This window comes from Leptosomus discolor, chromosome 13 (genome assembly GCF_034619465.1).
Source record: "Leptosomus discolor isolate bLepDis1 chromosome 13, bLepDis1.hap2, whole genome shotgun sequence".
Taxonomy (NCBI): Eukaryota; Metazoa; Chordata; class Aves; order Leptosomiformes; family Leptosomidae; genus Leptosomus; species Leptosomus discolor.
Window position 1 is genome coordinate 16,689,977 of NC_141403.1, and position 24,022 is coordinate 16,713,998.

At 40.1% G+C, this 24,022-nt stretch overlaps 1 protein-coding gene across 2 annotated transcripts in view; it reads right to left on the minus strand.

The window, feature by feature from the left end:
• Positions 1–516: 516 nt before the first annotated feature.
• Positions 517–24,022, minus strand: part of ARHGAP28 (Rho GTPase activating protein 28) — a 72,337-nt gene continuing 48,831 nt past the window's right edge. Inside the window, exons 4-15 of one of the 2 annotated variants that reach the window (XM_086472572.1) lie at positions 20,759–20,846; positions 18,691–18,848; positions 14,868–15,033; positions 14,663–14,754; positions 13,255–13,332; positions 9,911–10,073; positions 8,332–8,414; positions 6,301–6,498; positions 5,459–5,602; positions 3,161–3,285; positions 2,456–2,520; positions 517–608 (exon numbers count right to left, since the gene is read on the minus strand). In XM_086472572.1, coding sequence (XP_086328698.1) covers positions 517–608; positions 2,456–2,520; positions 3,161–3,285; positions 5,459–5,602; positions 6,301–6,498; positions 8,332–8,414; positions 9,911–10,073; positions 13,255–13,332; positions 14,663–14,754; positions 14,868–15,033; positions 18,691–18,848; positions 20,759–20,846 — 1,452 coding nt within the window. Of the gene's footprint in view, positions 609–2,455; positions 2,521–3,160; positions 3,316–5,458; positions 5,603–6,300; positions 6,499–8,331; positions 8,415–9,910; positions 10,074–13,254; positions 13,333–14,662; positions 14,755–14,867; positions 15,034–18,690; positions 18,849–20,758; positions 20,847–24,022 lie in introns of both variants that reach the window. The other variant, XM_009946742.2, reaches the window with a different exon arrangement.

A 24,022-nucleotide genomic window follows, 5' to 3' on the forward strand; every position in this document is an offset into this window, starting at 1 on the left:
AGCAGAAAAGTTTGATTTTGTCACACAGCTATGTCTCAGTACTGCTGCAGGTCGGGCCCCTCTTCCACGCTTGGCAGATACCTTCTCTTCTTGAACGTCTCTGTGATGCTTCTGCATTAGCGCTGTGGTCGGTAGTGTTTTATGCATCCTCGGATGCCATTGGATTATTTCCAAAAATTCATGTTCTAACACCAGCTCAGGTAATGAACAACTCCGTATGCAACAGGTTGTTTTCTGTGCACCGTACCTTGGTCCATCCTCCTTAACTCCTGGGCCAACTGGCACAAGTGTAATCATTTTGAAAGCATAACTGTTATGATATTTTCCCATGGTCCAGAAGCTGGAGTGATAATACTTATACCAAAAGTAGTACGTGGTGACCGTCAGTTGGACAGTGCAGTGGGAAGGAATGATGTCCTGTAGCTATTTTGTTTCGTCTCTGGCAAGAGCTTCTTAAAATGACAGGCATCACTGTTGTCCATTTGGCTTTTCTCTAGCATGCCGCAGCCTTCTGCTTCAGCTTGCTTTTGGTTTTATCACCCATTCTGCCTGAGGATTTGCACGGTAAACATCTAACATGTATGCATCCGGATCCAAACAGTGCTGACCTGAAAAAGAAATCAACAGCCGTGAATCGTAGAATGTTTTGAGCACATTAATAAATGGGACAGAGCTACGTTAAAATGTCCTTGAATGTATCTCTGACTTGCACATAGCGAGCCTAGTTTGGTGTGTCCAGCTAGCATCTTGCCTGGGTACTGACAGGGGGCTTTGGGAACTTTGCTGGTGATTTTACTCAGTGAGAGTCATGAATTCACTTTCACTTCCACGTAGGATGCCCTGCTGTACACTGAGCTGTGAACAAGGCATTTAGTCAAATGGTGAACGAGTATTACAGTTTCTTTAGAAGTGTTAACAACGCTGTTACTGTAAGTGCTGCAGTATGGGTTTTTATTTCTTTGGATTTACTGGGCTGGAATTACAACTCTGTGACTCTGTTTCTACACTATTTTTAAATGCTGAAAAAGTAGCTCTGTAAACCATGTGTTCCCATCCAGCTGAGATCTTGCATAGAAATACAGGGACTATATCGAGGGTTTTGGCAGTTACTGTTTTGCTGGTTAAAAAAAAAAGTTCTGGTGTCTGGCCGTTTGAGGGTTTCATTAGGTGGTGACTGGGAATAAGAATTGGGTGGACTATATTGCATATTTGTTGGACTATGTTGCATTTACACAGGGTGGTGAAGCCATTCAACTGGTGAGGTTACAGTGCTGTGACACAAAGGATTATGGTAAAATTTTTGTACAGTTACTTATAAGGTTACTGTGTCCTAGTGATTTTATTCAAGTGTATAATATATGTAAGTACAGTTGCTTATAAGGGGTCCTAGTGATTTTATTCAAGTGAAAGCAATATAAATGAGTTAATGCATAATCAGTGGACTAAGGTACCCTGAAAGATCTAGGACTCTAAAAATAATTTTAAATGAAGATGCAATTTAAGTGTCCAGATTTTTGAACGAGCATGGTGGGAATGCTTGGGATTGTTTCACAAAGCCTTTAGGATCTTCTCCTGTTTTAGCATCAGTTGATCATCCTGTTTACCCAGGCAAAACAAATCACTAATCAAATTTAGCTTGGCATGTCTTCAGTAATAAAGACGTTGCTCCTTGACTGCTGCTGAAGCAAGCCTGTGATGTTTTATAATAACTTTATAGAAACTGTTTAGTGCTGAATGTGGAAGAATTAAGGAATAATCTAATAAGATGGTTGACAAAAGACTCCAACAGAGCATCCAGAATTTTAGTATGAATAGAGAAAGGAGAGTCAGGACTGTGCAATATCAAATTAAACTCTGTTTTTTGACCTTTAGGCCAGGAGCTTGTGTGGCAAGCCACTGTTGTTATGAAAATGTCACTGCGCAAAACACAGAAGGCGGCAAAATCTCTGCTGGAAGGAATTCACAATCTAAATAAAGCACAGTGATTAGTTTGAGTATAGTACACCCCTACATGCACAGCCTGAATTCTCAGTTCTGTGGTTTTTTATCTGGGGGAGGTTAACGCTTAAGTACAGTGAGGAAGAAATAGGTCTTGGGAAAAGACAGCGAGGTGAAATGTGCTCGCAAGAGGAAGACTAAGGATCTCTTAAGTGTGGAAAAACGTTCAATTACGAGAGTGAGAGAGGTAAGCAAAAGGTAGGATGAGTTTGGTAAGACTGTAAGGAGTCCTGCTGAGATCCAGCCGTCAGGTCCCTATCTCCTGCGGGGTGCCCCTTCAGTCACACTGGAGCTGGAAGGAATCATTATGTTGATTTTAACAGCTTTTGAGTCAGGCTCCTTTCCTGCAGATGGACTGGAGGGTAGGAGAGACCCAGCTGTGTGAAAACAGCACTGACCTGCAGTGTTTCGGGAGCCTAAGGACATTCAGAATTGATTTTTCGACACTGAGACCTACCTATATTTCCTCCAATTTCGTGTAAACTTTGGGTCTGGCCTTTCATGTTCTGTGATGATCCGCGGCTAGGATGGAAAAAAACCTTCAGTTTGTCTTTCTGTTATAACCACTGCCTTACCAACCACCATCTACATTAAGCTAAAAATTGATATTTTTGCCCCTGTGAACTTAATTATCAAAATAAGGACTTCTAGCAACTGGAGCACTGCAGAATACTGAATCTGCTACAGAGGTGGATTACTGTGTCACAGGTAACAAAACATTCTATTATATTGTTTATTTTTTATTATTTACTTAAAGAACAATTATATGGTAATATGGGAAGACTTCGCAGAAAAGACTTTCAGATACAATTTACCGTTTCCCATAACTGTTAATAATTATTACCTTACAGGAATAAAATATTAATGATTTACGGGCAGACAATCCCTCTGAGTTCTCTATGCAGCAAGTCTATGAAACTTGCGTTTTTAGCAGTGGCATAACAGAGGGCAGATTGATTCTGTATAGGAGCCAATTATTAATTAAAACACGAAGAATAAAATCAGTGTTTAAAATTTCTTTGACCAATGTAACCATAAATTAGCAATTTTAGGTTAGAAATAGAGTTCTTGTAATACAATGAGTCTTTGAAAGTGAACAATCTATTCATTAATAGTTCTGACATTATTGTTTGGGAAAAACAAAGTGTTCTGATTTACCCACCTGTTTTCACAGTGGAATCGAGCCAGAATGTCTTTGGCTTTTGTTTGGCTGGTGAGTTGAATTGCCATAGAGACTTTTGAATGCAGTGGAGCATAAACTCTTATCACCCCCTCGGGTATGTCAGACTGCAGGTATGGGGGAAAAGTGACAGCTCCCTAAAATCAATATTCAGTAGAGTCAGTCTAAGGCGAATATTGGTCTAGCTCCATTCAGGAGTAGTTCTGCAACTCTTTTGAGGCTGCTTGCAAAATTCACTGTCCTGGATTCACTTGATTATTCAAAAAACATATTACAGTCATACAAATGCAAATTTGTAGATACAGTATAATGAGATACAACACAAAGGCACAAACTCCTTGGTAAGTATCGTATAAATGCATGTGGAATAAAGTAAAGCTCTTGAATTTTAACTGCTTGCAGTAATACTGAATCAAGTTGTTATCTGACATTTTTTAATGTTAACATTGGTCAGTGAACCAACTGCTTATTTAAAAACCCATAAAAATGATTAGGAGTATCTGCTCTTCCTTTTAAAGATGAAATTCTCTTAAAGCATGAAGATCCAATTCTCTGTTTTGACTTCCTATAGCTTCAACTAGATCAAAGCGTATGTACAGTAAAATATCAAAGTATCATATGGTTTCTGTTAATTGGAAATTTGACCTTGTGTAGGGTTCAAACGATCATCTATGAAGTTTATGCACTCTTCCATGATTAATGGTGGATAAATCAATTAGCAAGGTTTGCATTCCAGTTCTAATCCAGTTAATACCATGCTGAGCAGTGTACAATAGTCTCTCCAGTCTCTGTCCCTCTGTAATTTAGAACATCTGAGACCCGGGGATTGTGTTAAGTGCTCTCAAAATTCAACTCAGTTATGCAAACAGAGTTTGCCTCCAGTTTACTCTTCATATTTCAGCTACCTGCTGTGGCTATCTCGTTTTTATTAGATGCAAAGCCAATTACTACAATCAATGAACTTGTCTTCCCAAAGGTGCAATGACTGCAGTAATTGACTCTCCTCAGAAGCTCTCACTGTGTTCCTTCCAGCATCCTTCCTTGCAACAGTCATCTACACCGCCATTTTAAACAAACATCTCTGTCTCCGTCTGCAGCACAAACGTCTGTCCTACCCACAATATGGTTCAGTCAGTGCTGGCAAATGAATTCTCCAAAAAGCTGAATTAGCATGGATTCACAATTCATACATATAATTTATCTATTTCTTTCCCAGAAGTTCCCTTCTGTATTTTCTCTGTTGCCTTTATTAGGTGGCTTATTCTTATAATGTCTTATACCACTCATTCCTCATTTGTTTTTCTTTTGTTCTTCAAGACTGTTCTTTGATAACTATAGAGTCCTTGACCAGTTCCTTGATTACTTCTCTTGCAATTCACCAATCTCCATTCTTTTAAACCTCCATGGAAGACTCTAAAGACCTTTTCTGCAGGTCATTAAAGGTAGTTACTACATGGAAATACTACATATAAGCTGCTATAGGGACTATGTATGCTGTGCATGTGTACACAAAATGCTTTGTTGCCCAAATTATGTGTTACACCTAATATGTAAGTTAATTTTAGGTGTCTGTTAAATTAGCATACCTCAGTTAAGTTGCTAAACTCCTTATCTAGGCAGGGCAGAAAAGTTAGCGGCTTTAGGACCTCCAAAAGAAGATTTCTGCATCAGAATTTCCTGAGTCTGAACTGCACTTGGAGCTCTGGAAATCCTCAGACGTATGCACCTCTCTCCTCTGACTATATGGTGAATAAGAACACAAGCTACTTCATGAGGTGCTTAAAAGTTAGACCCAATTTTGGTGTCTATGTTAGGCAAACTGGATTTTCTCTCTGCTTAGGAAGTTAGCTCAAACCTGTAGAAGTAAAGCTTGCAAGGAGAATAATGAGTGGTCTGGACCAATTAATCCTAACATGAACCACCCTCCTACTCAACTACAGATCCATGCATGTGTTGACTACCTACAGATCATTGCTGTCAAGGACAAGCTCCACATGTCACTATTTTCTTATAGAATAGATACAAAACCAGCATGTGTTTGTAATGGCTAATAGCTTGGGCTGCTAGAAATCATTCTGCCTTCCTCGCCTTTTCTCAGTCAATCCCCAAAGCTTTGTCTTATCAGGCTGTTGGACTGGGAAGCACATATTTCAAGATGGCTCCCAAATCGGCTTATTTTGTATGGCAAAATTTCCTCCCCACTCCCAGAAGCTTTTGTGAGATAAGAAAGGAAGGAAGCTGGTTAAAGGTGCCCTTGAAAATACTATGCTTTTATCACACCTCTGGTCTTTCAGGTCTCTCTCGTTCCATGGTCTTTCTCCTCAGAAGTTTTCTCACTCCTTTGTCAAACATCAGCTGCCTCTTGCTGTTGTTCATTGCTGCCTCATTCATTTTTCTCACTTGGGAAATGAGGAAGGACGGGACCTAAAGGGAGGAAACCAGAGCTGAGAACATACAGTGATTTTTTTCCCCCGTAGAATAGGTGTTGGGGCTTTAGAAAAGCACCAACTTTTAGGTAGCAGCAGCTCTGCTCTATTTGTTCCCAGAAGATACATGTGATTAGTAGCTCCCTCTAACCACCCCCAGTTACTCCTTTGGTGAAACTGTACATCATCTTTCCTACCGTATGAAACTTTCTAGTGGTGTCTGCAGCTGTAGGAGTTAGTCTTTGCAATCCCTATCATACCTTCCCTCTGTTATGAGGAAACGGTTGTCATCTTCATGCCAGCCTTTCTGAAGTCCAGCAAGTAGTACACACTTTTGGCCTATATTAGTATGGGCTAGTCTTTAAACAGTCATTTAATGTCGTTCAAGTTTAGCTATCTCACCTAGGCATCTAGATTAAATCATTCTCCTATGCATTCTTCTGATTAAACAATGGTGTGGGACAGGTACCTCCAGAGGGCAAGTTGTGCTAAAATGGATGTCTTAGGTGAGGTAAGTCTCCATCCAGAGTTATCTGTCACACTATCTTGTTCTAAATATAGAAGACTCCAGCTGGTTTCCAAAGAATAGCTGTTTCTTCTAGGAGGCTCAGTTTACTCTGATTTCTACAGAGCTGCTGCATATAGCAAAACAGTTCTCTGTAATGGAGCTATAAAGAGGGAACCAGCATTACTCACTGTCCACAGGATGTCCTGGTACCGAACTAAAAGCCGCACGATGTGCGCTGTGGTGGCGGCTGCTTGCATTTCTTGTTGGTTTGCACGTTTCCCTTTGTAGATGAAGAGGTTTGGTGCAACAATCATAGAAACATTCCACAAATTCATTTTATTTTTCCCTTCATTAGCAACCACCTTCTTCAGGAACTGGAGAAAGGCCTGGAAAAACAACACTTGTTATGGTGAGTCTCACAAAATAGTTTACTTCTTAAATGCAGTGTTTTTGAATGCACATGTCTGGCTTGAAAGCTCCTCTATTTGCACTTGGAGGTGAAAATTAGGGTGTTTTGCATTCTAATTTGGATTACTCTAATATTTTCTGGCACTACCACCTGTGTCAATCACAGAGGAATATTTAATGTTATCAAAATACACAGTAATAAATTATTTATCACTTAAAGCATAATCCCAAATCTATAAGTCAAATACAGTGTCTGCACTAAGGCTCTGAATCCTGTAGTAGAAGAAATATACAGGTGTTGCAACGGAATGGTTAATTTCTTCATAGATTTCAAGGTGTCCGTTCTGATGTATCTGGCCAAGGCTTTTTATATCACAGTCGCCAGGGTGATCAGCCTGTCTGCAAATGTGCACAAGTCCCATATGTGATATAATCTGAGGAATTTCTGCCAGCAACCCCCAAACTTTTATTCTGGGATAATGAAAGCAAGAAGAGCTCGGTGGTGGTTCGTTGGCGTCACTTCTGCACATGCATGGCGCAGTCAAAAGGAAACCAATTTCCCTTTTGGGAAGTTTATTCATAATTTTCCTTGAGTGACTGAATAGGATGGATTGCAGCTGTGGTTAGAGTTGGGGTCTGCCAATGAGTCCTTTTGCAACACCATACCATTAAAACCACTGTCTTTGTACCCTGACATTGCAATTAAAATATTTTTACAAACCCAGGAATTACAAAACAGAAACTGTGTTGGAGAAATTTCTAAAATCTCATTGTAGATAGCAAGTAGAGATGCATTCATTTTTGTCATCGCTTCTATTTTTGCATAAAAACCTAGTAATAATTAAGACTACTCATCTAGTATGTGTTTTACGTATCCAGCTCTATATCGGTACGGACTTTGGTAGATGAAATAACCCCCATTCTTCACAGAGATCTAGTAGACATCTAAATGCTTTAAAGAGGGTTGTTATTCTTGTCCCGTGTTACTGTATAAATAGATACAGGTAAAGGCACCTGGACTCATAAAGCTGTATCTAAACTGACCACTGGGAGATTTTCAGAGGTGGGGGACCTTGCAGGGTCCTGATGAGCAGGGGACGTGATGAAACGTCTGGGGGCTCCCAGGCAGCTTGTTCACCCAGCTTTCCTTTATGTGGAAACAAGTCCAAAGACACAACCAGTGTCTCTTAGGGTCAGGACATAGCTGCAGCCAGATCTGGGAGCTCCTGAGCACCCAAAATGTTTGTAGCCACTGTGTCTGTATCAGGAAGTAGTACATGGGTGTGGGCATGGGTTTGTAAGGCGAACCAGCTGTGGCTGAGATCCTGACATCCACGATATGGATGTACGTTTCAGGGTTTTTTTACTTTGGACTACCTCCTCTGGTCTGGCCCAGTGCCCTGGAAGACCTTCAGCACTGGGAGTGCACTAGGTGAGCTTCCTGGGGGCAGCTTCTCATTTAAGTTCGTCCTGGAGAATTCCAGTTATACAGAAAACCCAGAAGCTGGACCTTCTTTCTCCAAACTATGGAACAAGGAACATGTCTCTTTGAAATGGATGCTCCATAATAAATGATGCCTGGGAGCCATTTACTGACACCAGCAGTTCGATATCTCCAGCAACTATTTCTTAATTGCTTGTAAAAGAAATGACAGCCAGGGAACTGGAACATCTTTTCAAGGAAATGATAGAAAACACAGATGAATTCTTTCATGGTGCAGCATCTGATCGCTGACTGTTAGGAAAAAAAAAAGGGTGTCTCATTTAAAAGTCAAAAGGACCAGATGGCAGGTGGTAGCAAAAGAACTTACCTTGGCTGTGTCTCTGTTGGCTTCAGGCAGCAGCATGATCAACAGATGCAAAGCTTGTAGCTGTAACTTGATCTTGGAGATTTCTAAGAATATGAATAATTAATGTTTTTGAAATCCCAGTTGCAATTGGTTTGTTCTAAAATCCTTGTTTGTCAGCAGTTCTAGAAACACAGTGACCACTACCGGGTTGAGGCTGGCATACTTAGGTGTTCATCGACCATAACATTTTCACAAATATAAAATCCATTTAATGATGGTTTTTCCTCATCATCTTGAGTCTTTATCTCAGGAGGAGACAAGGCTCTATAAAATTCTGTCCAAATAGCAAGAAGTCAGTATTTTTTAGTACTAGCCAGTTTCTCTTCAATAGCATGGTCAGAATGTGTTGTGAATATGGATCAAGTATTTTCCCCCTTTCAAACTTAAATGGTTATTTGTTTTCAGAAAAATTTTCAGACTGATGTTATTAATTTGCTGAACACTTGTGCCATTGGAGTGGAGATTGATGGCTTATAAATTAAAAAGTATTTGTCCCAAATCTAGCACAATCTAGATAAATGTAGAGCCCCTTGTCAGTTACAAAATACCATCACGTTTTCCACAACTGGTATATATTGATGCTGTGCAATGGTCACTAACAGAGCTGGGGTGGAGAGGATGGGAAGAATAATTGTCATTTGCTTCCACTTTGGGTGGATGAGAGAGGTTTGGAGAAAAAAAGAGTGCGAGTTGTGGACAGTGTATCTACTGTAGGGAATGAAGTTACTTTATTCTGCACAGGCACCTCCTGTTCAGTCTTCTCTTCCAAACTGCTAAGTGATCGTAACTGCATGCAGTCTGGGACTCGCAAGGAGCACATTCAGGTATACAAAGGTTTCAGGAAGGGGTGACCTCCTTGTGCCCTTTAAACTACCTCATGGAGACACTGAAAGTTTGGCTGCAACCTTATGTAAAGGTCTTAAGTTTTCTGTATTAATTTAACTAATAAATTCACCATCCTGATAGTTTCACTCTGTCCTAGCTCAAGTGGGCTTACAGTGAAGTCAATAGGTATGGCAAGGTACTATTGCGTTCTTCCTGGAAGAGAAATGAACAAAATGTACTGAGGAGAGGCTGTATGTACACTGAAAACAAAACCCAACTGCCTGAAGCTTTCTGTGATCACACATATCTTTGTGCAAATATTTCTGACCTCAGCATAAACCTTAAGAGAAGTAAAATAGATCCAATAGCATATCAGCTAAAGGGCAGTGACTTGAGTTTGCCTTGCAGAAATTTGTGTCTGTGAAATCTACAATTTGTGTGAATCAGAGTCTATATATGAGAGTCATTGCTCAGCCATCATTTGCTCACAAGTTTCAAATCTTACATTAAACAATTGTGTTATTCACACGAGTCTATGCTGTTAGCTAAATGTAGAGACTTTTTTCCATTTGAAAGGGAAAGCTTGCAGAAAATGTAAATGTTTAGGCAATGCACTGAGCCTTTTTTTTCTCTCTGCTTCAGTGAGAGAATAATCTATAATGTCTACTATTACATTTTATCTAGATCAGTCCATATTAACTCCATTTCCACATACTTTCCACTAGCGTGATGAAAGCAGGCAGATATTCTACTGTGAAGAGTGGGCTGGGGAGTTCTCTTATAAACATTTTCAGCAGTCCTGCTGCATCATTATTTCGTACTTGGTCCCAGTCAAAAGTGTCTTCATAAAATTTTGCCTCAAGTTCTTGATGGAGATTCTGAAAGATAAAAAGAACATCTGACCTTTAATCATTGCTTCTGACCCAGCAGTTTGAGATCACTTCAGAAATCCCATTACAAACAGCAGGCGGGTTTACACTACAGCTGAATTAAAGTAGCCCTAAACCAGGAGCAGTCTAGGCACAGCCACACAGAATCCTGAGCAGGTTAACATATCGGGTTCCTGGGGGTATTTTGCAACCCAGGCTAAATTTGATTTACTATAGCTAGATTTCTGCTTGTGACCCATTTGAACCATTTTAAAGCAAGACAAGGTCTTAGAACTAGAAACAGAATGTTCAGTTAAACAGGATTTTAGCACAGCTGTTCTTTTTGTTCAAAACACTCTCCAGAGGTTTTGACCCTTAAATCACTAAGGAGTGGCACTAGTTCCTCACTACCAATGAACTTGCAGGATTGCCTGTTGGCACTTGAGTCCAGGGGCCTTGAGCAAATTGCTTTAACTTCAGGTCTTCCTGTCTTTGGAAGGATGTTTTCTTTTAGGATAGCTATAATTAGATTTGTTCACTTTGTAGAAAAATAAAGGTATCAAACCGTTACTGTCATAAACCCTCCACTTAACGCATTCCAAAAAAACCCCTAAAAAACCACGAGAGATCTAAGACAGAATTGATTGTAACATTCTGGGTGCCCATTTAATCCTCTTGTTCTTCTATGTCAGCATCTTGCTCTATAACAGAGGTCTGTTTAGTTCTGGAGGATAACTAATCAATGTTTCACACACATACATGAATGAGAAATAGTAAGGTTCCTAGTAGGAACAGAATTTGATTTAAACCCCACATTGTTTGGAAAATGCAAGCTCCTCAAAAATAATAAATTTGACTAATAAGACTGAAGGATGCTATTCTGATATAAGGATGTCCGTAAATAATGTACCTTTCACAATTATTATTGGCCAGACACTGCCTTACCCGTAGGAAGTTTGTTGCTGCTTTTTGTGAGACCATTTATGACAAAATTGTAAGTAAAATTCAGGTTTCAGATCATGTTTCTGTCAAATGTACTTTAATATTATGCAAAAAAGTTTAGTTCATTCAGGCAGAAAAGCTTTTAAAAATTGATTCTGTTTACCATGTCTCACATGAATGGAAGGAAATTACGTATCAAATATGGTCACACATAATGAAGTGGAATAGTTAGCACAAAAGGAAGTAGAAAGTCATTCCGGATTTGGTATATAATGTTACAATCTTGTTTTTACTAGCACATTTTGCTGGTTGTAATTTGGGCTATCTCAGCTCCACATCCTTTGCACACGATGCCTGCAAACACCTGGATTAAATTCTCTCCTGGTGCCTGACTGGGAAATGTGGAACAGAAGTCCTCACCTCATCAGAAGTACAAGAGGACAGAAAAACTGCTCCACATTTTTCTGCTGAGAACTGGGAAAAAGCCATAGAAATAGAAAGCAGTATTTTTGAAACATAAACATTCGATATATATGTATCCACACAGGCAAGCATATACTTATATTTTATACACTCAACCCCACCACCATATACATACATATATATATATATATATGCACCTAAATACTTTTAAAAAACATTTTTGCAATGTTTTTTTAACCGTGACTGATCCTACAGGAGATTATCATACATTTTGGGGTTCGCTGGTGCTTTTGTTACAAACCAGATTACAGAGGAAATGTTGTATTTATTTATTCTATTCTTTGATTCATAGAAGAGTATCCTTTAATCACTTCCATATGCCTTTTCTTTCTCCAAACAAGACTGAAATAAAATTGGAATGCCCTCAAATCCTAGTGTCATAATAATGTATGAAGGCTTTGAAGGATAAAATCTGAAATAACTTTGAAAAAATGTCTCTCTTGCTGGTTGGCCCGTTGGACAGTCTTAAATAAAGCCAAAACTCAAATAATTTAAAACTTTCATATGGGCAGTTTAACTTGCCACCCAGTATAGGAGAGTTGCATATAAAGTCATAGCTCACAGCAGCTCCCTGGATGTAGGTTGTGAATAAGAAGTGAACAAGACACAGTACAGTATGCGCAAAGAATATGAAAGTAATTTAATTAGAGCACAGCCCTGCTGTGTAATCTCCCTGGAGAGGCTGGAAAAAAATTGAGATTGTGTGCAATAATACTTTACGTATTTGTATGAAAAAGTGAGGAAGCTGAAATATACAGGCCAAATTAGGAGCTCCCTTCTGCAAGATGTGGCATTCTGCAAGGTACTGAGTGCTTTCATCAACCCACAGGTCAAAGCGAGCCAGGATGCTACTGTCTGTCTTCGCTGCCTTTCACGTAAAGATGCTTTTTCTTGTGCAGTCATTTCTGATGATCCCCAGCCCATCAGCGTTCAGCAATCCCCAGCGTTTGTATGGCTGCCACAGTGTTGGGACTTCCTGCCTCAGAAAGCAAGACTAGCTTTCTTGAGGATGAGAAAGTGGGAGTGGGATGCACTGTGAGAAGTTGCTTAAATCAGACCAAAAAAACCCCAACCCTAGATAAAACAAAAATCTGGGAAAAAGGGAGACACTACTCAGCCCTGAAAAAACTTGTTTTCCTGATTTGCCTCTGCCAAAGGCTTCCAGTTTCTGGAATCAAGTTAGAATAGAGAAAACAATTGCAAGCATTACTGTGCCACAATGTCAGGTTATTTGGTACCAACTGTCCCATGTTCACAGCCCGCAAATAGGCTGTGGTAATGCAGTACTTGAGGCTGCCAAACAGCGAACACAGCCCAAATTTCTCTCACTTGGAACATGAAATTGTAATATCACAGAAAATAAATAAGAAATAAAATGACACATAGGTTAAAATGACGTAGAATAAGATCTTTATCTGAAGTTCACTCAGTTTAGCAACTCTGGATTTCTGAAATAAGTTAAAACAGAGATAAGATCATGGCATTTTTGGGCAACAAACTGAAAGGATCCCTCAGTGTTTGCTGGAGAAAAACTGCATTCAACGTCAAGTCTGTGTTTTATATAGAACATTAGCAAATACAAAGCAATACACCACATGTTCTGTGATTTATTGGTTCCCAGGAACCAATCTGACCTTTCACTGGTAGGAACAGAAATGCTGAGCTACACACATCAGTATTTATGTGCAGTATGAACTGGTGTGTGCTGTATTATTTTACATAGTGTCTGTGGTCCAGGAGACAGAAAACTGGCACGAGTGTGTACCTTGACTCTGGAGGCAGATCCAGGCACTCGTAGAATTCCTTCGGTTTCTAAACCTGTTTCCTCAAGCTTGAGCAGCAACTGAAAAAAAAAACCCAACAAACCCCAGGAAAATTCTCAGAAGCGCTTAAAAATATTATTAACATTTTTTTCTGTCTAGGTATCCTTGAAACTAATTTGAAAAAGATACATGTAATTTGTTAATGAAAACAAGCCAGCTCATGTAAATAAACCTTCCTAATTTGTTCTTCATATTTCTGACCCTGAAATATGGAGCATGCGGATTGTGGAAAACTGATAATGCAATAGGCCCCTCTGTCCTTGATTTGAGACTTGGCAGCGCTATAGAACAATTAACACATAAATGTACTAATAAAACGGCAGATACACTGGGTAAAACACAATGGTGTTTTGAGGGAAAATTAACCTCTGAGAAATGTTTAAGTCTTTCCCCAAGGAGCACAATGGAAAGGTCTATAGATAACATACATTTCTGGGAACTGAGAACTCAGATTAGAAAATGATCCCAGGACGTTTTATTTTGAAATTTCTGTGAATAGAGGAATAGGCTTTCCACTCTAATTCTTTATAAAAAATAAATATGTTTTGATTTAACATAATTTAGAATGAGGAAAAAAAATAAAATAATTTCCTAGCATTTATTCGTACAGCTCTGGATTTTCACCACCAGCTCTGCTTCCTGCCCTAGCTGTTGGATCCTTCTAATTTCCCATGGTATCTTGACAGGGGAGCTGTGGAGCTGATTGCAAAGTCATGTAAATACTCAAGTCTTGTCAATCTTTCGCCTGGCACTCCACACCACTTCCCCTTTTGTCAGTTATTTACAGGGAAATTTGTTATGGTTTCGAGTTCATGTAAACCTGTATAATTGTGTGTGTGCTTGTGTCCGTGTCCCTGTCTCCAAGACATCTGCTGGATGTCATTGTACTGTCCAATGACTTATATAAATGACGTTTTCTTGATATATAAACCTTGATGAGAAGATACCATTTCTATTCTGAAAATACTTAAATTCATGTGAAATTAAAATGCCTGAGACAACTCATCTCTGCCGCTTCTGCGCACACACATACACACAATTTTGCATGGCTCTCCAATTTAATAAGAAAGGCAAACAGAAAGCCAGACGTTTGTTTCCCAAAGTTTCCTGTGTGGTATCATCTAATTACAAAAACCAAAAGAGGTCTCGACCACAGATAAAACACACAAAAGGAGCAAATTTTGTCGTCTTGTCACAAGGTTTTCAAACCACAACATACAGACAGATAGTCTGTAGGCGCCTTCAAGTCTGTAAAGCCTGCATCTTCTTTTGTGTGATGGCTCTTTTGAGTGTCAATGCAAATGATGGAAAAGCGAACCTTAGTGGCCAAGCAGGCTGAGTTATACTCACTTTTTGGAAGATGAGGGGAACTTTTATTCCAGGAGCCTTCTTTTGATCATTCTCCAGCAGTATGGTGAGAGGGACTCCAAAAAGACCATTTTCTTAAAAATAATAACAACAAACGTGAAAAAGAGGGAACACAGCCTCGTACGCGTCTTCTCGCAATGCTGAGCGGCGCCCAGGTGGCCGCCATGGAGATGCCACAGCACGATACCTCGTCCCCGCACCCTCTCTGCACGGTTCCTCTTCAGCTCCACCCCCAGGGCATCATAGAAGGCCGTTAGCTCAATCAGGGAGAGGTAGCGGATCTTCTTCATGTCTTCAGGAGAGAGGTCTCCAACCTCTGTCAGTCCAAACCGGCTTTTCCGAACAATGAATTTCTACAGTAGAGATGGGGTTTGTCTTTATTTGCACAAAAGTTACAGGAAGTGAATTTTTGTTTTGAAAGAGACGCCTGCGTGTGGTAGGAAGTCATATCAGGGTAGATGGATGACACCAAAGAGATGAACTACAACCCTACATATTGGCCTGGTATGTTGACATAACTTGCATCCAGCTGAAACTCAAAATCGAGCTTCTTGCTCATCATGTTCCCTCGCAGTTTGACTGGTAAGTGGTGCTGGAGCAGAGGTATTAACCTCAGTGCCTGTGCTCCAGCTGGGACAAATGAGCTATGTGCTACTTAAACTTTTGCCCAGTTTCAGCAGGATGTAACATTTTACTCTGCTTCTGCCTCCCCCGGAGCATCTTCGAAAGTAGCTGACACATTTCATCATGGATATGGTTGTATAGCAATCGTGTGTGTGTGTAATGAATCCGTGCCTGCTTTGCATATTACTATTAATTTATGAGGTCTTATAGGAGAGTTCAAACTAAAGATCTGAGGAAAAGCCCAGAAGCAAAATCACTTAGTCCTGATGCCAATCTGACAATTTACTGGTATTTTCTATTGCTCAAGAAGCATTTAGGTTTAGAAACAGGACTCCCAGCAGCTAAGAAATAATTCATTCACGTAGGCTTGAACTAAATGATACTTAGTAATCTGGGAGGCATGTGAAGATGTCTACATATTTCAGAAACGGCAATGCCATGGACCAGAGCCAGGAATGTTGCGTCATAACAGAAGCATTTGTACAAATGTCAAAAAGAAAAAATATCCATCAGTTTTTGACATAAGTGCTAGACATAATAACAAAGTTATAGTAAAAACTATGCTTTTCAAAGAAACATGGATCTTTGGTATTGTATGTTTTTTTTTAATTTAGTGGTGATTTAAACCTGTGATGGTTAGTCAGAGGTATAAATAAATAGCATTACAAATAATATCCTCCCTTCAGGGAACTGAGTGGAAACCCAGCCTTTAATAATGTTTTGTTTCTGGAGATTTCAGCTCAGTCCTCCCTTTTTTGAACAAAGCTGGACTCAGTAGGTTTAACCCATCTTTAGATGAGGCCAGTCAAACAGACTAAGAAAAAAGCAAACAAAAAAATAACTAAACTTACACCAGATTTCAAAATTAAGAGAGGACAAGGGACATCTAGATCATGCAGGCTAGGACTTCCTGAATCACATTGCACACAGTCTTTCAATAGGGATTAATCATAATTGGGTGAGAAAGAGTGCAGGGGATGGAGTAACTAATTTGCATGCTGTCTGGGGCATTTTAGGCCAGAATCATCCCTCCCCAGAACACAGCAATTTCACCGTTACTCTTACGCTGAGACTGGATAACGTAACAAAAGCTACATGGAGGATATTCTTCTGAAGACACATAAAATACTGAAGAATATATATGCATTTTGGTTCCAGTGATGCAAAAAGTCCAAAAGCAGTCAAAGCACAATAAATCATCTTGCAAATAAGAAAAAAAAAATCACACAGTATACATATATTTTCTGAGGGGAAAGAGAAAAACTACGTTTACAAATTAAAAATTACAAACACTCCAAAACTCATGAAAAAGGGTAGCTACAATGATTTTCCATGGTGACTCCTAGGGTCACAATGATGTGATGCAGTGTAAACACAAGGTTTGGGGCTGAGCCTCTTTCTTTTGTCTTGTGTCGTAATTTTCCAGTGTTTATTCTTACAAACAGTGGAGTCACAATACACAGCACTGAAGGAGGCAGTGCTATCCTGAAATTAGGTTATGAGTGTTTGTGTTTTGGCTAAGGGTCATGTCTGGTATTGTGTGACATGTTGTTTCTACAGTGTACTAAGATGGGCCTGAAATTCTTGCTGACTCTTAGCTCTGTAATATCTTCAACTAAGTCACATTGACCACGGTCCCATGTTGGAGAAAATGCACGTGACCTTATGTAGATAGTGACGGTGAGTTGGCTCTTCTGGGACCTGCTGTTTTATGATATATAATCTCTCTCTGTGCAGCTCAGTACATACCATTCTTGAAGGTGGTTATATTAATGTGTCAGACCTGCCCTGGAGAAAGTGTGATGTTGTGTAGACTTCAGTCAGGACCTGTTGGCCCACCTTGAGGAAGGAGGGACCAGAGTGTAGGTGACTGGTCACTCTGTGTAACAGAGCAAGAGGTGATTGTTTTGCTGGGGCCCATTACAGTCTGAGCCACGACGGGAAAAAACCAAATACCGTGAGTGTCAGCATGAGAAATGACAACATCAACAGCTATGATTGTTGACTTTATTCAGAAACTCTCTGTCTGTGATGACCTGGCATATTTCTCGTGTATTCTTTGGAGCACACAAAATGATGTCCTGCATGCAGAATACTTCATCTCCAGCACAATGCTGGCCTTTTCTAACAGTAATCAATTATGTATCCACAGGTCCATGATATTTAGTGTGGCATCTTCTTTTTCCTGTTTGTCCCAGTTTCCCTGCTCCATCGACTGGAAATTGTCCAAGCTGTTACAGAGAACAATTTGTGTATTTGTGTGTTGTAGTGAAAGCTGGGGTCCTAGGTTTCCTTTTACATGGAGCAAGGATGAACCTTTGGTTTGCCAAAATCATGGTGAATGCAGAGATATCCTTACTCTCCACAGGACACCAAGTTGTCCCCACCACAAAAAAACCCAGACACACTAAAGCATAGGGATTTCACACCAGTTGTGTTCTACATGGTGTCTTATCCCTCCTTTCAACATGGAAGCTTACACCTGCATCTCAGGTTCTTCTTCCTTGGTGGTGCCTGAGATGGACAAATGGATAACTCTCAGAGAATTCAGTGTCTGTGTGGATAGTAACAATTTTGGATTAGTTCAGGACCTTAGGACATCATAACATTCAGGAAATGCTTCCAAATAATTTGCATATATTTCACACATTTCACTAAAAAGGTGGTATCTGAAGCACAAACCTACTGCTCAAGTTTTCAGTAAGGGAAGTTGTGAGGGCTGATGGAAATAGAAAGCTGACTTCCTTGACTTCAAGAAATGATTCCAGATACTGACACAACTGCTCAGTGTATGTCTGGTTGTATGTTATGATATGATATGATATGATATGATATGATATGATATGATATGATATGATAAACTTTCCTTTAGCCATCCATGTAGTATCTCCTATAGCGCAATTGCACTGAATACTGATTGGAGACAATCAGTGCTGCTGCAGGACTAAGGCTTGATTCTTGATTTCCTACCTTGATCTTGCAAAGGGATTTTAAATCCATGTGTTAACAAAGGCAGTTGATTTCTTGGGGAATAAAGTAGGAAAGCAGGCCAGTAATGAAAATGATTGCTAGTTTTAGTGCCAGTAGCTGGTCTTTATTTCTATGTGAAAAATGTGTGGATGATGCAATATTTGTGGATTGAGTTACACATATTCCTCTGTGATGGGTACAAGTGAAAGCCAGGCTTGGATATCCAGATTAGCTTTGGTGCTTTTCTGGGAATTAGTCACAAGTGGTGGGCAGGCACAGTGGGTGGTCTCTATTAAAGCACACATAGTGTAGGGCAGCTAATGCACCTTAACAGACTCCAATGTGCTGGAGATATAAAGCAGGAAATTACTGCATTAAAGAAAAAAATTGAGGAAATATGTCGAGAACAAACTTACAGGCAAAGCAGAGTCTTCCTTTTTGAACTTCTGGTTTTTCGGCTGTTCTTGGGGTTTTGGAAGGACTGTAATGGATTCTGAGAAAGAGACCTCATAGGAGAGGTCTTCCGTTATGGATGGGCTGCCTTTATCTAGTCCACAGTCTAGACAGCTATTAGCTGAAAATAAGGAAAATTATATATGAATGCTGAATATATGCTTGCCTTTAGTACAGAAACATTACAAATTGAACCAAGACGACAAAAATCTTGAGAAAGTAATAAAGGAAGGGCTTCAAAGAGGAATTTCAGTGTAAACCACAGCATGTTCCTGTTTTGTCTGGAGGAAATAACCCCTTAGAAACAAAATCCCTATTTTCATTTTAGATTATTTAACTTGTTGCTTTTCGTGAGAAAGTTAGTCAAGCTGAAACTTCCTGTTTATCAGGAATTATCAAGTTTTGTACTCTGTCCTTGTCTACCCAGGCCAGCAAACTGTGGTAGCACTTGTCTAACGAACAATTAAAAATAAAAGTTCCTGACAGAAAAATGCTGTCGACACAGTTTCTCAGGTCACTGTTGACTTATTTACAATCATAAGACATTGTGCATATATTTTATATGCTCACATACACACATATATTTCTCTAGTTGCTAGTTTAGGTGTGTAGCACCAAAACCGGACACAATGTACAATCTTCCAGTTTGAAAAACACTGTTATCTACTGGAATTTCTGGTAGATATTGCAAAATGACTTATAGCTCTACTCTAAAATGTAGTTGCCTCCTGAAATTAGTGGATGCCAGAGGAAAATTTTTGAAATTAGTACAGAAATACCCTATTGTCATGAAGTCCAAAGTGTGATAACACACGAGTTCCAGTGTTGCCAACTTTCATGACTGATCTCTCACATCTTATAAAAATTTTTTGGTTTGCCTTAAGGTCCAGCTCCTAGACTCATGCAATTGGAACAAAATAATAATTTTCATTGGAAGGGAAGTAAAATTTCAGCCCCCAGGACTTCAGAGAAAGGTTTACTAACAGGACCCAAGTGCATTTGAAAGCCATGGAAATCAGAAAGTGGATTAAAACGCATCACATGTTTTATACACATGTGCATGCCCTGTGATTTTTGAATCATTGCATTTGCAGATACAGGGACTTAAACATTTTTTGTAATACTCTGTTTTGCAAAACAGTATGAAAAAGCTAAGGGTGTTATTAAGGGGCTTCTGAACTATGGCCTTAGATGTTACCCAATAACCAAGCCATTTAAGATATTTTCCATCTCTCTTCCCACCCTTGGACCTGGGACGACAGACTGTCCATGGTACCCCTGGTCGTTTGTTTCCCTGTCTGTTCTAGTAGAACTGCTTATGGAGCAGAGGTATCAGCAGAGCAGCTTTTGCAACCAAGGAAAATATCTGTGGGACTGTATCTGTAGGTAAACCTCTAAGAGACTAGTTTAGAAACTCGGGCATTAATATCCCTTTAGTTAAGCCCTGACCAATGGTGATGGGAAGAGCTTTCAAACTGAGAGATGGACATTCCCGTGGAAGGCTGCTGACAGTTATCCAGATGCCGAGTAGAGCAGAGCTATCGTTTTCATTAGCACTGCCAGTCACTGTCAGGGCAAAGTGTTTAAGGGATGCTCAAAATAACACCATTAGTAGATCAGAATAGGGCAGAACAAGAAAAATGATAAATTACTAATACTGCAGTTTCTGCAATACTGGAGAAGAATGTGAAGGAAATGTGCGTCTGTCTTGGCATGATTTGCAACTGCTGACGTATTTGGACAAATTCTGCACCATACTGTTTAGAGGTTATTTTCGCATTCCCAGCCTTGCAACGATCAGTACTTTTTAGACACTGATGCCTCAAGGGCAGCTGTCTGTGTCTGTACAACACCGGTTGAATGGGAAACTTTGGTTCCTGCATGACAATAAGCTGACAATGATTTTCAGGAAATATATGCAGCACGCCCCCAACATGAAAGAGGGGACTAACCTCTGAACCACAAAAGGATCTTTCTGTCTATCATTTTCCTAGGAGGAAGTGAACACTGGTTACATGTTGGCATACTCACAGCTAACTGATTTCCAAACTGGCTTCTGCCCAGGAAGCTGGATACCATTAGAAGGAACTGGTGACACTGGAACTGTCTCAAATGTGGGCTGATAGGCAAGGAAAAATGATCAGACTGCAGTGAAGGTAAACGTCGATGGACAGAAACTGCTACAGTTCAAGCAACAGCGTATCATTTTCAGCTTACACTTTTTTTTTGCCAAGTTTAAACAACCTGTTGTGATTCACCAGAGTACATTTTCCATAGCCAAGCCTGAGAATTCATCTTCCCCAGACTGCACAGATTTGAATCTCGTTGAAGTCAGTAACGCTGCAGCTCACTATAGCTAATGAGTCCAGTACAATACACTGGCTGGAATTAGCTCAGTAAATTGCTGTACATAATTGTACTAAGCAAAAGGTCCTCGTCAAATTTTAATCCATCTTGCTTTCAACAATTTTGGCCACAAATCTTTTTGAGGACTCTCTGACACATGTTGAATATCTGCTGCTCCTAAGCACCTGTCAGAAATCAGGCCGTTCACTGCCTTTCAGAATTGGGGCACCAGCAAATTATTAATGGACAGATGTCCTCAGTGAACCGCAAAAACAGTTTTAGGCAAAAAGAGACCTTTTCTATAGTCAAATTCATTTCCAGAAATTGTTCTGGACTATGTGAAATCGGGGAAGGTATCTGTGGCACAGCAGAGAAGAGGCTCAGAAGCCCAGGGCGTGACATTCAAGCACTGTCACTTCTTGGCAGCAGAGTTTTGCTCTTATTCACAGCAGTTTTGGAATACATAAAGACAAATCTGAGTGTTTGTTTGTACACGAGGCAGTGGCAGCTCATCTGCATGTTCTTGGGTAAAAAAAGGGTCAGGAATTTGAAAAATGCTCTGAAGGGTACTCAATGAAAATAACTATAATGTTGCAAACCAGTCTTTTATTTTTTCTGTTGTCCTTTGCATCCTAGTGGGATCCCCTGGAACTCTCTTTCTTAAACCTGCTGCCTCACCCCCTGAGCCTGATGGAGCAGCCCCAGCTTTCCAGACAAACCTGCAGCTGAGGGCCCTGATGAGCCCACAGTAGCTGCTCTGTAGATTGCTCTCTAAATTGCTAAATTGGCGGTTTATCAACAAGCAGTAATGCCTCAAGGCAGGAATTTTGTCTGCCCCATTTGTAGCCAAGCCACAGGAGCAGCATTCAGGTTACTAAAAAATGTCAGATATTTAAAAGACAGGCAGCTCTTCCAATTGGAAGCCTGAAATGATGTTGCAGTTACTTTATTCGATGTTATCCTCTGAGATATTTGGGTAACAAAGTCAAATGCAACATGAATAAAATCTCTCCTGAGAGAGTCCATGCAATGGTCCACAAACTTGGTAGCAAACAGGATTTGAGTCACTTGAACTTCCTTTGCCAGAAGACTGTATGGACCATTGTTGGGTTTTTTTTTTAACAGGAGAACTGTTGGATGCTTTTATGACAAATTCCCATGACTTCTACACAAAAGGTTTTAAGACATAAAAAAGCATTATAAATGTCAGGTGGTAGTATGGGAGTGGAGGGGGTGGTTAAACTCGCCTCAGCAATTTGGGAAAATCAAACATAAAAGTAGTTATTGTGCTGCTAAAGATCCAGATGGAGAAATTAACGGTGAACATTAGCAACTGGCTCATCTACTTCCATTACTCAAAATGTCTGACCCTGCGAACAGTATTTGGAATAGATTTACAGTGAGTTGTTTATTAAGGAAAAAAATCCTTCCAGCCTTGTAACGCAGATGAAATCAATAGTGAAGCAGCTGTAGTAACCAGGTTCTGCTAAGCACGGAGGAGCTGGTGGAAGGGAGCTGACAGCACAACTCTGCTTCGCACCCAGCAGCACCTGCAGCAGTCTGTGGGCTGCTCTGGCTTGTGGCTATTGAATAACATGAACTGTGTACGGTATCAGGGGTAGCTAAAAACGTCATATTCTTCTTCTCATTTCCCAGCCTCCACAGTGAGAGCGTATAAAGAAGCCAAATCTATGCTTTTTTTTGTGAAAATCTCTTCCAAATAGGACCAACACCCACTCCTTCTTGCCTTTTTGTTTTTTTTTCTTTTTTTTTGGTCTTAGGTAATGTGCTAAAAAGAAAGGGAAGACTGGGAATAAAACCCTTTTAATGCATGAATTTTAAAGATCCAGCTTATTTCTTTAGTAAAAAAGATTAAAAAAACTTTAGAAGCCCATGTCATAATGAATTTTGTCATTAAGTCAAATTTTGTTCTTAACTAAATCGGGACAGCTTTATTCATTTGGCTGTGGCTCCAGTGAAGGCAAGACTTCTCATATCCGGATTTCTGACTGAAAGTAATTCATTAGACAGTTCTCATTATCCCATACTAAAAATGAGCCCAGTGTTTACATTACAATGTACACAGCAATTTCCAATGGGAAGAGGAAACCAGAAGAGCAAGGAAAAGATGGAGATGAGGCAAACATTTCTTTAGTAGCTACCCTCACTGTAGAAAATGTAAAAAAAAATATCATTGGAGCACCAAAGTGACCAAATTCTATTGTCAGCCCTGCAGCTAAGGGAAATAAAGGCAAAGGAGGCCAGCCTTTGGGCTCTGGTCAGGATACAAGTTGTCCATGCTTTGGATATATTCATATTTCTAAGCACTGTCATCACAAATGCCTTTGCATGCAAATAGCTCTGGGTTAGTTAGTGATTCTTCTTTAATAAGGACATGATTTTCTCATGCATTGTTCAAGGAAAATGCCTCTAAACCTCTTGAGTTTTAGCTGATCACAACGTACAGGGCTGGGTTGTTAATGAGCATGATGCTTCATTTCTTCTCTCCAATAACAAAACCAACCTTCCCGCCCCCTCCCTTTGTATTCTGCTGTTGATTTTTCTAGGCTTTGAGCACTAGCAGAGCCGATAGCTTCTGAGAGAAGCAGCGGGGTACCAGCAGTAAGAAAATCAGGCCACTGTGATTAATAAACCATCCAATTTAAACCTCGGTAGTGTGGCTGTCGGTCGAGCCTGCTGCGTGTGGGCCTGTCTGAAGCAGAGCTCAGCTGGGACCGACTGCCCCACCAAAGCATCACTCTCAGAGGGGCCAGGTACCGCAGGTTCTCCATTTTCCCCCCCACCAGGGATCATGACACCTTTCCAGGGTGGGCAACAGAAAAAAAAAAACTGGACACCACCAAACAAAAAAGGGGAATGTGGCTTCATTTCCTTTCATTTCAGTCCACTTGGGCTGTTGAGGGCACACTCTTGCCCTGAGGGGAAAAG